At 33.5% G+C, this 14,529-nt stretch overlaps 2 protein-coding genes across 3 annotated transcripts in view; one reads left to right on the top strand and one right to left on the bottom strand.

The window, feature by feature from the left end:
* The window catches only part of LOC143225800 (uncharacterized), a 52,793-nt gene extending 43,419 nt beyond the window's left edge, over positions 1-9,374 (bottom strand). Inside the window, exon 1 of one of the 2 annotated variants that reach the window (XM_076455827.1) lies at positions 9,161-9,374. In XM_076455827.1, the coding sequence (XP_076311942.1) occupies positions 9,161-9,195 (35 nt within the window). In that variant the 5' untranslated portion in view covers positions 9,196-9,374. Of the gene's footprint in view, positions 1-9,143 lie in introns of both variants that reach the window. The other variant, XM_076455829.1, reaches the window with a different exon arrangement.
* Positions 3,843-14,529, top strand: part of LOC143225801 (lysoplasmalogenase TMEM86A) — a 28,880-nt gene continuing 18,193 nt past the window's right edge. The window contains exons 1-2 of the mRNA XM_076455830.1: positions 3,843-4,206; positions 14,451-14,509. The gene's annotated coding sequence lies outside the window, so the exon portion shown is untranslated. The remainder of the gene's footprint in view (positions 4,207-14,450; positions 14,510-14,529) is intronic.

Genomic DNA, 14,529 nt, shown 5'->3' with positions numbered 1-14,529 from the left:
TCATATTACTCAAATAAGATATTTCAGTATATTCATACCTTGAAATAACAAAGATGCATATTTCAATGTGACTTGTAAAGTTTATGAAAACATTTACTGCTAACATGGTGGTACTTCTATCTTAGTACCTTACCAACATCATCTAGTAGCTTCATCAAGTGTCTACAGTTAGCTTTACATCCTAAAACGTTGTGAGTTGCTTTATTAGACGTACGATAAACATTTTAAAGAAACATTTACTTTCATTCATCAAAACAACTTAAATTATGCGAGACACATTAGTATATCTTTTCTGACTTATCCTAAAAAAACAGGTGGCAAACATAATAAGTTACATAAACAAGAAATGCTGCAACAGAATGTACGAAGTACATTTTGAGAATTTATCTGATAACACATATTACATGTATAATGTATACAGATAGTTTTGTCACTTTTAGTTTACGTTCTCACCCTAATTGTCACCTTTATGGTAATCGTCATCGTTATTAGCACATGTGGTAATACTGCTAGGATTTTCATTAATCAGCCATACGTGCCTAAGTCTCTTCACATGCTAATTCGTTTTCCCAACATATACGGTGAGTACAACAACAAGTAAACTTTTTACAGTGGCAGAAAATTACCTTATAAATAATGACCTGCAATAAAAGACGTATACCAAAATCCGACTTGAATACCTATCATAGGGTTGTCCTATCAAAATATGCAGCTTAACCTTGTATGTGGTGAAGATTGAACACGCTCCTAAGAATAAAACCATTATCAAAAACTGCTCCTAGCCTAATAGGAAGAACAGACTTAAGAGAACTCGTAGTCTTGATAAAAACAGTAACTCGTAACGGAAAGTCTTGTGTTGCGTACATACAGATACAAACACAACTGTGTACATTTACATTTATATTTTTTAAAAAATATTACAAACAACTAAAGGATAAACAACAAAAATAAGTAAGACAAACATGTTTTGATATAACTTAAACTTTGTCCAACACATTTGAATCGACAAATATTTGAGATCGCCGCAATTCAAAGGATGACCCAAAAAGCTCGAACCCTTTCGACAAGAGGTCTCTTAAGAGTACTTGAGCCTTTTATTTTATATATATTTTAATCGATTTACTGTAATAATCTTTTATTTGGACAAGGTGCTGTATTGAACAAAATGTTTAAAATATTCCAAGTATAGCGATATATACCTCATAACTTAATTTTGTAATTAGGCATTGTATTATTTTGCTAAGAAGACTTTTTAAATTAATTTAATGTCCAGTTAATTATTCCCAGAACTAATTAAAGTTATTAATTATTGAGATACAGAACAGCTTTACCAACCACCAGAGCAACATATCATCTGTTTATGGATTATGTTTATCTGTGAAGTAGGGCAACATAACCGTAAGCGTAACTTGACACAATGTGTTTATCCATGAAACAAAACTACATAAACGTACAACGTAACATAAAACAGCATGTTTGTCTGCGAAATAAGACTACATAACTGTAGAGCGTAACGCGACATAGCTTAATCAGCTCTGAATCAACATTCGAAAGTTCTATCATGACGTCTATATGTAGTAAAGAGAAATGATATTATATTTAACAACAGTTTTAGTAACATTATTCAGCACATTGTTTTCTGAAAATTTGTGGAAAACGTCAAGAATATATAGAAACAAGAGAACTGCAAACGCTTACTGCGTGTTTGTGCCCCAGTGACACAGCTAAAAACAAGGTTTCGATTCCACTGGCGGGTAGAGCGCAGATAGCCCATTGTGTAGTTTTGTGTTTAATTCTAAAACAAACAAACAAATACCGCATGTTTATGAACTGTCTTGGAACCGGGCCTGGCATGGCTAAGCGCGTAAGGCGTGCGACTCGTAATCCGGGGTTCGCGCCCGCGTCGCGCTAAATATGCTCGCCCTCCCAGCCGTGGGGGCGTATAATGTGACGGTCAATCCCACTATTCGTTGGTAAAAAGTAGCCCAAGAGTTGGCGGTGGGTGGTGATGACTAGGTGCCTTCCCTCTAGTCTTACACTGCTAAATTAGGGACGGCTAGCACAGATAGCCCTCGAGTAGCTTTGTGCGAAATTCCAAAAACAAACAAACTAGTCTTGGAACCTTTTGCGTTTGATCATCATTCCAAGATATTTATCACTTGAACAAGACATAAGAAAACAGAAGGGAGTACTAACACTTATTTTCATTAATAAAAATATATTTAAAACGCTTGATTTAGCATTATTCTCTACATTAATTTTTAAATGAAAGATTCAGATTTTTGTGTGAAGAGATGGATTACTTTTGTTTTTATATTGTAGAGTACTTCCAAGTTCAGAGTTCATACACAGGACTGACCCACGCTTAACATTTCCTAGCTCTCAAGAAAAAAAAAAAAGAGAATGAGAGAAAATCAAAAGGTTGTTCATTCCTTGACTCTCCTGTTATTTAAGACTGTTTATTACATTTCAAGTATGCATTGTTTTTTGATGTGTTTATTTTTAGCCGCAGCAAAGCTGCTCAAGAACGGCTCTGAGTTCTCCAAGTACAAAATTATTTAGTTCGTAGCTCCGTCATCGTTTGGCTTATCTGAGGTTTAATTACAGTTTTAGACTAAAGAGGTCAAACCCTTTCGATTGATGTAGTTGACCACACCTAAGGCCTTCACGAGAGAAGAGATAACGTTTTCAACATAAATATTGTCAATGATCCTATTAAACTTAGGACAAATAAGGAAAAACAAATCCTACATTTCAATTTTTTTTTGTACTATAATGAATTTTGGATTAACATTCAGGTGTTTTGAGCTATATTGACGAAAATTATATATTACCTCTTCCAAACTTAATATTCACGATGTTATTCTAAAATATTACTTATTGTTTTACGTCTACAGAAAAACTGTAATTTTAAACATATCTAGAATACAGTGTCAAATATCTGGCAAAGATCACGCGAACCTTCAATGACGTATATTCAAAATATATTGACGTCATATTTTGAATGCACCTTGAACTGTTTCAAATACAAAAACCCGTAGGAACTGGATTTTAAACAGCACTGCATGTTTAGAGGAAAGAAGAAATCTCACGTGAATAGACAACTTTTGGTTTTGTTTGCGTCTTTTTGACCTTTTGGTGAAACTAGTATTAATACGGTGATTTCTTAAAAAAAAAGTAACAAGTTTTATTCTAAAACTATGTCAATCTACCCACCTGGTCAGAAACGCACGCACTTCGATCCAAAACTTCAACTTTGTAACAATTTTATGAGGAATATTTATTATGTTTTGCTTTCATTTTTTTCGAAAAGTTAACGAAATTTGTTAACCCTTCAAATAACACATTGTTATATTATAATTCCCTAAAAAATTGGTATATAAAGATTTCCCTTTTTCTATCCACCAAAGATGATGCGTGTGTTTTCTTATAGCAAAGGCACATCGGCTATCTGCTGAGTCCACCGAGGGGAATCGAACCCCTGATTTTAACGTTACTAGCGGGGGCCGAAGATGATGCGGTCTTAAAACATTTTGTTTATTGTTTCGTTTTTAATTTTTACGGCAATTCTCATTTTAAGTTCACACTTTAAACACTTTTTTATTTCGTGAGTATTATGTTACAATGGTGAACTTATAGGCAGTTTACAAAGTGATGTGTGATAGAGCTGAAAGTGTAAATATTTATATAGTAAGTGTTGATTCATAGTGATGACGTTCCAAACGCTTCTTTACATATAATGAGTGTTGTGTTACTAGTGATAACATTATAAATACTTATACTCGTATAGTAAGTGTTGGTGTACAGTGAAAAACTATAAGCATTTTATATAGTGAGTGTTATGTGATAATGTTGAGGTTCTAACGCTTTTTTATATTGTGAATGTTGTGTTATAGTAGTGAATTTATACACATTATATACATTACTGATAACGTGCCGTTAAAACGATAATCATTCGTAGTTCATACGATCATTAATTTTGAAAACACAGAGAAGGCCTTCACGAGAGAAGTTCGGTTTTTTTGGAATTTCGCGCAAAGCTACACGAGGGATATCCAACGAATAGTGGAAATAGCAATCACATTACAACGCCCCCACGGCTGAAAGGGCGAGCATGTTTGGTGCGACGGGGATTCAAACCTACGACCCTCAGATTACGAGTTGAGATTAGAGAAGAGACAGCGTCTTCAACATAAATATTGACAAGTAAATCCTTTTCGGTGCATTTTATAACACATGTTAATTTAGATGTTAAAAGCAATAAATAAATAGTTTATAGTCTCTACTAACAGAGAGATCAAAAATGGTAAAAAGCCTCCATTGTATTTTAATTGTGTTTTCGATATTATGATAATCTTTCTATCATTTGTCTATTTAATTTTTATATAATATGTTGTGTCATTACTTGTGATATGAAAATCACTTATATAGTAAGTGTTGGTGTACAGTGATAAAGCTATAAGCATTTTATATAGTAAGTATTGAGTGATAGTGGTAAAGCTGTCTGTAAACATTTCTTTATTGTTGGTTTATTTTGAATTTCGCGCAAAGCTACACGAGGGCTATCTGCGCTAGCCGTTCCTAAGTTAGCAGTGTACGACTAAAGGGAAGATAACTAGTCATTACCACCACCCCGCCGACTTTTGGCCTACTCTTTTACCAACGAATAGTGGGATTGACCGTCATCTTATAACGCGTCCACGGCTGAAAGAGCATGTTTGGTGTGACAGGAATTTGAACCCGCAACCCTTGGATTACGAGTCGAACGCCTTAACCACCTGGCCATGCTGGCCATTCGATATTGTAATATAATATTTTCATCATTTATCTATTTATGTTTTTGTTAAAAGTATATGAAGATTAGACCTTTTAGATTTATTTATTTGAGGTGAAAGAGCTTCTTAATTTTTGTATGCTGCTTTTAATTTTAACCACCAAATAAATGCACGCTCGCTCGAATGTAACATTTCCTGTAATTTTAGTCTGCTTAATTAGAGACAACTAGCGCAGATAGTCCTCGTGTAGCTTTGCGCGAAACTAAAAAACAAACAAGTAATGTTTAGAGTATTTCTTGGAGGTGCTGCGGCTGTGGCGGGGAACAACATATATCTCATTGGAAAAAGGAACAAGAAACACCTAAATGTTGTAACTGTGGACAAACCCACACAGCAAATTATAAAGGATGTGATAAATACAAACAAATAAAACATCGCATATATCAGGTTAAAAAAACAACGTCAGAACAGGAATAACCAAATACAAGTACGCAACAAACAACAGACACAACAACAGAAGTTAACAAAACAACAAAAACCACGTATGCACAAATGTTAAAAGGTAACAAAACTGTAAGAACAAAGTAACAATACACAAGAAAATAACACCTCATTACAAACACAAAATCCACAGGAAATCAATACCACACTCCCAGAAATAAACGCTAACACACCTGTTAAAACAAGCATATTGACTAACGACAGCAAAAACATAAGCATAGAATTTATAATACAATACACAAAACCAAGTCAAACAACCAAATGTATTGATTTGATAAGCAACATCCTGAAAAAACACATAATACCTCATATACCACCCATAACAACAACACTCACGGTACACCTGCTGACAACATAAAGTTCACAGTGATGTATATCAACATCCAAGGGGCAATATCTTCCAAGAAACATGAGATCGAAGACCTTATACAAGAAACTAACCCCCATATTATAATAGTAAGTTAACTTTATTATACAACAACAATAAATTTAAGATACCAAATTACACAACAATAAGGAAAGACAGAATAAACAACAACAATGAAAATAGAGGCATAATGATGCTATACAAAACAGATCTATCAGTTACAGAAATCAGTATGCGCAGTAACAACAATCATGTTACTATAGATATTCTGCAAACAAACAATACAAAAGTGACAATAGCAGGAGCATACTGTTCACCACATAAGCAACTACACATAGTATTACTCAACAACATCTTTTCCCACAACCATAACTCTATAACCATTGGAGATCTAAACAGCAAAAATGTTAACTTTGGATGCAACTATAGACACAATAATGGAAAAAGTCTCTTACAGTTTATAGATGATAATAATATAGCCCTACTAAATTCTAACACACACACAGCGTATGACACTAACACCAGTGACATACTAGATCTATGTCTTAGCACATATAATATGAGTCAAAAGCTAATAAAATTTCAGGTGGGAAAAGATGTTGATAGCGATGTTGTGCCTTCTATATCGCCCCCCATAAAAATACAATCTACAGAAAAGAAAAATTCGATTATAACAAAACAAATTGACAAAACTATCAAAAGGAATTAGACAACCAGTTACCTAATAACGTTACAGAAGAAGTAAAAAAACATCTTGAATTGGATAACTACTGTCAAACAATAACGGAATGCCTTCAAATAGCAGCCAATAAAACAATACCGAAACAAAACCATAAAACAATAAATAACACATGGAAACCAAACACCCAAATAATAAACATAATCAAAAAACGAAGATAGTTGAGAAGACAATTCATGACAACAAGAGACACGGAAACCAAAACACAAATAAACGTTATAAGAAATCACGTTAGAGCACAAATAAAACAACAAAAACAAGATAAATGGGATAATTTTTGCTCAAAATGAAACGAGAAAAATGACCCGAAAAAATTCTGGACACACCTTAGACGACTCACCAACGACAATTCAGCCCTAAAGAAATATCCTACACTTGAACACAATAATATAATAGCACACACAAATAAAGAAAAAGCCGAAGCTTTCAAAGACCAGCGACAAAATACATTTAAAACACATACTGATCCAGATATGAATACTTATTTTTACAACAAAGTCACAAATTATATACTAAAACCAATTTTCCCAACAAGTATATCTGAGACAAACACAGGACACATAACAAATTACGAACACATGAACCTAACGAAAGAAATATCTATACGTGAATTTCTTGAAGCAATAAAAAACACAAAAAACAAATCTCAAGCCATCCTCCTAAAAGTGGGCACTCCGAAATTGTTTGACCACCTAAAAGCACTTTTCAACTTATCACTATCCTCAGGATACATACCAGTTTTTTGGAAGCATGCTAATACTTTAATGTTCCATAAGGAAGGAAAACCAACAAAAAAAAAAACCTAATAGCTACTGACCAATCAGCCTGACCAGCTGCGTAGGCAAAATTCTTGAGAGAATAAGCAGTAACAGACTCTCCACATAACATCAAAATTGCCAGAAGAACAGAATGGATTTAAAAAATATAGACAAACAACCGACCACTTAGTCAGACTAACTAAAGAGATAATAGATAGCTTTAACAAAAAACAATGCATTTCCGACTGCTTTTTCGACGTTGAGAAAGCATTTGACACTGTATGGTACAATGGTCTACGCTTCCGTATGAATAAAATGGGACTACCGCGTGGAATTATTCGCTGGTTGTCTAACTATTTGGAAAATAGAAAATGTAGAGGGAACTTTTCTGAGTACTTTACTCCAGAAGCTGGTGTCCCTCAGGGAGGAGTGGTTAGCCCTATACTCTTCATCATGTATATAAACAATTTGCCATTGAAGGATCCTAATCATGGATTCTCCTCACAGTTCACTAATGATGTGGCATTCTGGAAAAGTGCCATACACCAACAATAGCAGCAACAAACATACAACCTCAACGAAACAGAATAAGCGAATACTGTCAAAACTATAGTATAAAAATAAATACAGCAAAAACACAACTTGTCGTCTTTGTAAAGCTAACAAAATACAAAAAAACTACAGCCTGAAACATATATGAATGGCAAACTACTTCAGACTGCTATATCGGCAAAATTTCTAGGTCTAGCCTATGACTCAAAACTAACATGGATTAACCATATAAATGAAATTAGAAACAAAGTATGGCGAAGAACCAACTATGCTAGGAGTCTAACTGGCAATAATAGTGAAGCATCAATAGACAACATACTATAAGTTTACAAAACATACATTAGACCAGTAATCGACTATGCAGCTCCAGCATGGATTACTGTAAGTAACAAAACAATTAAAACCAAGCTATAAACAATACAAAACACACTCCTCATAACAGCATACAGAGTTCCCAGAACAACATCATCTAAATTCATGCACAAATATTCAAACGTACCAACCATACCAGATAGACTCCTACATAGTACACTAACGTAATTTGATAAAAATTGGATGAAAAATGAATTATGCGTACTAGACAGGTACGTTATATATGATGAGGATAGTCCTAAACAATAGTCCCTGATCAATATATATTTTAAACATAAAAATAAATAAATGAAAAAATAACAATAAATATATATATATAGAGAGGGGGCACCATAAAACTAGATTTCCTACTGATAGGGCAAAAGAATATCTGTAAATGTATACCAGTACATAGACATTGCCCTGAAAATGGTCGGAGCAACTCAGCCCACTCTGCAGTAACTAACACCAACCAACACTGCATGACAATACAAGTAAAGGAAGGAGGAAGAGGTCAAAGAGCACCTGACCCTCCAAGATATATATATGATACCCAAAACCCCAAAGAGAGAGAGTATTTCTAGTCCCCGCTGGTACAGCAGTAACTTTACGAATTTGTAACGCTAAAATCAGGGATTCGATTCTCTTCAGTAGACTCAGCAGATAGCCCGATGTGGCTTTCTTATAAGAACACGCACTATCTCTGGTCTCATATATTTTACTTCTTTTACGATACTTATTTGCAGGTTTTTAAATTCTCATCTTGCCGTTTTAATTTTTATGAAATTGCAGTATTTTGCATTTATCCACATTTCTAGTAAACAAGCAGTTGCATAGAAACTGATTGAATGTAATTTTTTTTTTAAACAGCAGGGTATATGAATACTTTATATTTTTATGTTGGCAAAAGTATTACCTTCTACCTTCGAAAGTGAAAATGAAACAAATAAATGTAACGCATGTGTACATATACATACAAAGTTTATTTTAATTTAAGCTTTGGCAAATACTACGAAGCGTGCAGTGCTGAAAATGAAACTTTGTAGGTGTCGCATAGCGTTCTAATACTAGGCCTAATTTGAACGAAACATATCACCCACTTGTAGTTTCATCTTACATCATCCCTGCAAAACATCTCTGAATGTAGGTCATCAAGACTGCAAGGCGCAGATCTCGTCAAGCAGGTTGTGACTCTTCTGAGTGGCCTGGAATTTTACAAAAGGCTGACCTCTAATGTCACCCCTTCATTCCCCACGTGCTCCATTCCAAACCTCTTTGACATAGACAACAAACTAAAAATTTATTTAAAACAATAAAGTATATCGTCAGTCATCAGCGCCATCTGTTGTTAAATATATTACTGGTAGCCACAATGCAACATTACACGAATTAATAAATGAAGGCACCACTAAAATCAAAAAGATAAATAATTAAATAAAATCGTAAAGTGCGTTTCGATGTTTTTCACTGTTACTTCTTTGGAAAGTAATTAAAATAATAAGTAGTTCCTCGCTCCCAAAAATGTAAAATGTTGATTTTTAGAAATGAAAAAATTAGAATTAAATTATGTCTTGTGAAATTGTTAGTAACTGAGTAATACAAACACAAGATTATTTAAAAAGATCAAAATATTTGCCTAATGTATTAAACAATGAGATATGTTTTGAAAAGCTATTAAATATGTAAACAAACTGAACAATACATAAAAATTGCTCAATAAAAGTTGTTTTTTCGTTAAGCACTAAGTTACACAAGGATCATTTACGCTCAGCACACCGCAGATATCGAAACCTGACATTTAGCATTATAAGCCCTAAGATACCGGAAAACGTTCATTAGATCTGTTTTCGTAGCTTGTGATAGAATTGGAAATTACTGGAGTATGCCAAAACACATGATACTTTTGTCTTAAAGAATAGTGACGTGATTTGACGGAAACGGGTTGCGAATTATGACTCGACGGATTCACCGTCCAAGCACGCGAAACACAAGATTACTGTTGTGAAGAGTACTAAACGTGGCCTGATGGTTAGCGTCTGAGAAGTAAATGATTTATAACATAGTTCGTGGCCTATTGCCACAAAAAAGGGTACCGTATTTTCTAGCAGTTAGTGTATTATAAGGGTGACTGTCAAATTCCACAGTTAGCTCAGGCTAAAGTATTGATTCAGAATTATTGGCAGCCACGTTAAATGAGTTTTTTGTGGAGTTTCACTCGGCAATGAAGGCTAATTAAAAACAGCAAATAACTTTAAAATCGATGTTGTAGAAAGACACGTTGTATATTGAGTTATTCGTAACTGAATTTATTTACATTTCTATTAACATTTTTATGTACAAGTTATAAGAACTTTAAGGCTTAGAGGTTAGAAGCTTTTTGTAGGAGCGTTAACGTATCTTAATAACACATGCAAACTTCTGATCTGAAAACAAATTCTGCACTCATATTGTGTAACATTTATCTTTCCCTTAAATTTGCCCCAATAATACTGTTTGTTATTAAGCAGAAGGCTACATAAAGGGTTATCTGTACTCTGCCCACCACGGGCATCAAAACCTGGTTTATAGTAGCATAAGTCCACACTGTTCTACTGGTGATCACCTTTTTAATATCGTTTATCATGTAATCCACTAACTAATGCAGTTACTTAATTCGTGTTATCAGTTTTTCTTTAAATATCGTCAAGGTCTCGGTTAGTAAATGTTCGGTGTCATTTCTCATTTGGTTATAAACTGATCATTTGAATACGTTCTCGCCAATTAAAACTTAGACGCCATAGAAAATGGGAAAAGTATATTTCATTGCTATGTGCTGTAAACTATATTTGTTGATCTGAAAGCTCACATTTCGTGGCGTTACTTTTATTATTTACCTCTACTAATATCGACAATTTTATCCTCAGGAAAGGACAAACTGGTACGGTTGAAACAAAACTGAAACCAAGAATCAGTTTTAACTATTTTAAAGATGAAGTAGTGATATGATAATTCATAAACGATTGATTAAATATAGTTTATTTTATATATAGTAACGCAATTCAATCGAAATAATCAAGTAATTAACTTTTATTTCCTGAGTTAATTATTCTGTTTTTCGTGTATAATGGCAAATGTAGAATCTAATACTGTGACAAATGCAGAGATATAAACTCTGGAATACCACTCAGTATTTTTTTACATTTGAAATAAAAATTTTCCTTTCGTATTCTTGATTGCTGTGAAAAAAATTAGAATGTCTTCGTATTTTACTAGAATAGAATTTGAAGGGTAAGAAAACACTGGGCCCTATAAAGGTGGTACAAAATATAGATGTAATGTTAAATATTTCAGAAACTGATTTTTTTAATTGTAATTTCAAAGAAAAATATAAAATTAAATAAGTTTTGAAAAACAAGATATAAACAGTTTAATGATATATGTATAATTATATCTCTATTGAGCAAAAATGATAATCTAGCCCTTGAATTATTCTTGTGTCTCAGTAGATAACATTCGAAGGTTATATAATGAACAAAATGACAAGTTTCTGAAGTTTTAATTCTTGTTTATATCTCAAATGTATACAATGTATGTACGTCTGTGTGAGCATAATTTTGTTATAAGCTATATTTTAATATTGTAATTTGGAAGTTAGCTAGAAAGAGCTATAGATCTTAATGATGAGATTAAGATAGAATGATTTAATAAGATATGCCGATGATACATAAAAAATTCAAATGATGGAACGTAAGCTTTCTATCAAATTTGAAAGTAGGTTATAAATTCATGGTTTCGTGAAACAAAGAAAGAAGATATAAAAGCTAGAGTTATTTCAACACAGTAGATTAAATCAGAGCGTCATCGAATTTTCTTTCAGTCAAAAGTATCAGAAAATTTAGTTTTACAGTAGTGTCGAAAGTTACCATCATTTTAAGTGTAGCCTAAATGCTACCAGTGTTCAAGCGTGTAGAAACGTTAAGATTTGTTTGTTTTGGAATTTGACGCAAAGCTACACGAGAGCTATCTGCGCTAGCCGTCCCTAATTCAGCAGTGTAAGACTAGAGGGAAGGCAGCTAGTCATCACCACCCACCGCCAACTCTTGGGGTGCTCTTTTATCTTTTACCAACGAATAGTAGAATTGACCATCACATTATAACACCTCTGCGACTGAAAGGGGAGCATGTTTGGTGCAACAGGGATTCGAACCCGCGACCCTCAGATTACGAGTCGAACGCCTTTACCCACCTGGCCATGCCGAGCCAAACGTTAAGGTAGAAATAAACTAATTTGTTATAGTTTATGTGGATTGAGTTCTGAATTATTTTTCCCAGATCATTTAAAAGAACTTGCCCACGTAAAACGAACGTTACGACAATTTGTTGTTTTTTTAAATGAAAAGCTACACAACAAGCTATTTGCAGTAAGTCCATCACAAGTATCAAATCTTGATTTTTACCATTATAAGCCCACAAAATTCCCATGCAGTCACTGAGGGTATATGAGCATGAATTCATACAGTTTTTACATCATTAGTTATTTCAGAAAAACTGCTTAGCCATTTCAATTTGTTGTTTACTTCATAAATTTATCTAAACGTGGCAGTTTATCATACAGTTCTAATTTATGATAAATGATAATATACTGGGCAAAATGATTTCATTTAGGATTGAGTTTCTGCAGTTTTTTATACAACAAAAAGTTTAATAACATTGATGAATCCAAGTGAGAGAGTTTTCGAGTGGGTCAGCTGTAAGCTTATAGACTTACAACGCTAAAAACCAGGTTATATTTCCAGTGGTTGATTAGGTGCAGAGGGCCAACTCTGTAGCTTTGCACTAAGAAAACAACAACCAAGCAAGAAAATCCATCTAGCGGCATAACTGTTTTATAATCAAACAGAACACAGGAAATAAATCACAGGACAATACACGTTTCAGGTGCAGCTTGAAGAGATATATCACCTAAGCATGCACATAAAGACCTGTATGGAATAAGAGCTCCTCCGAAAGGATACCAGAAAATTAGTATTGCTATAGATGCGAATAGCCTAGCCGTTACAACCGATACTGCCAAAGTTCAACAGCTGTTCTTAAGCCAAGAAAATTTAGTGAATTAAAGATGGCATTATTTTTATAAAATTTTGCCAGTTATCTTTTCAGTTCATTATTTTACCATGTAAATTAACCAATGACGATCAGTCATTCATTGTTAGATATTTTTATGTTATTATCTGAAAAGAAAACAACTAACTGACAAAAGTTGAAAGTTTTTATTGGAACTATCTTCTATAAAAGTAGGAACATTTTAGTGAAACAGAACTGAGTAGGTGGTTATCATGTTTCTGCTTTGCTTGTCCTGATTTTTCTGAGGTAAGTACCTCTTTGAAATAGTAACATTCATTTGGACAGCATTAATATGGTCGCTCTATAACGTAGCAAATAATATGGTCACTCTACAAAATAGTAATTATTAAACTGGTAATTGTGTACGCATTGATCGACAGTAAGCATTTAAACGTCACGACAAGTCATGCAATATAAAAACAAATGAGGTCATTAGTGATGTGGATTTACTCAAAAAGATGGGTTCCATCATCAAAATAAAAACACAAAAAAGAGAGCCCTGTACCTGTTTAAAAGTTATGATTATTTCTTCAATATCGTGCGATGTGGTTATAAGGAAGTTAGAACACAGTAAAACACTCGTGATTTCATAAGCATTTAGAACTGTCATTCCATCAGTGTAAACATTCTTAATCAACATACTTAAATTCAAGCTACATGTTTGTTAGGATGAAACTGGTAAATTGCTCAATAGGTAAATCGTTGTCTAAGAGTTACTTACGTCTTGAGTGTTAAAAATGGTGGACAAAGAAGCCTCTATAATAAACTGTAACCTAGCTCAATTTTACGTCCCGAATGTTAGAGATAGATAGACAGAAATAATAGTCGTTATTTAGTGAAAAATAGTTTAATTCTATTGTCACAAACAGAGAGAACCTATCGTTCGTTTCTCAATACCTGATGCTTTTCTCTTGAAATAAATCAATTTTACCATAACGAATGATTACATAAAAACGCGACATCTATTGTATAGTTTAAGAAGCATTTGACAAGACCTGTACTAAGGAATATTCGATAATTAGTGCGATTAAGATTCTCGTTAAGGTATACCGGATTATTCAGAATGATAAAAAACTCATTAAAATATGACTAATTTATAATTTAGGTAGCATTTGACAAGATTTATACAGTGATAAAGAAACATATTAAAGTACATTGGATTATTTACTGTGGTAGAGGTTCATTAAAATAATCGAATTATATAATGTAATATAGAGATTCATTGAGGCATGCTGGATTATTTTAGTGTAATAAAGAGACTCATTAAGCTATACCAGATTATTTTCTTTGATGATTCTATTTAGCTCCCCTCAAGCGTCACTTTTGCAGTTCGTGAACTGAAATCTTAAAATGGACTATTTTGGTAAGTACCTCATAGTGTTG

Source organism: Tachypleus tridentatus, chromosome 9, assembly GCF_004210375.1.
Source record: "Tachypleus tridentatus isolate NWPU-2018 chromosome 9, ASM421037v1, whole genome shotgun sequence".
In the NCBI taxonomy this organism is placed as follows: domain Eukaryota; kingdom Metazoa; phylum Arthropoda; class Merostomata; order Xiphosura; family Limulidae; genus Tachypleus; species Tachypleus tridentatus.
The sequence above is the reverse complement of the archived record's forward strand: the minus strand, read 5'-3'. Positions and strand labels throughout refer to the sequence as shown.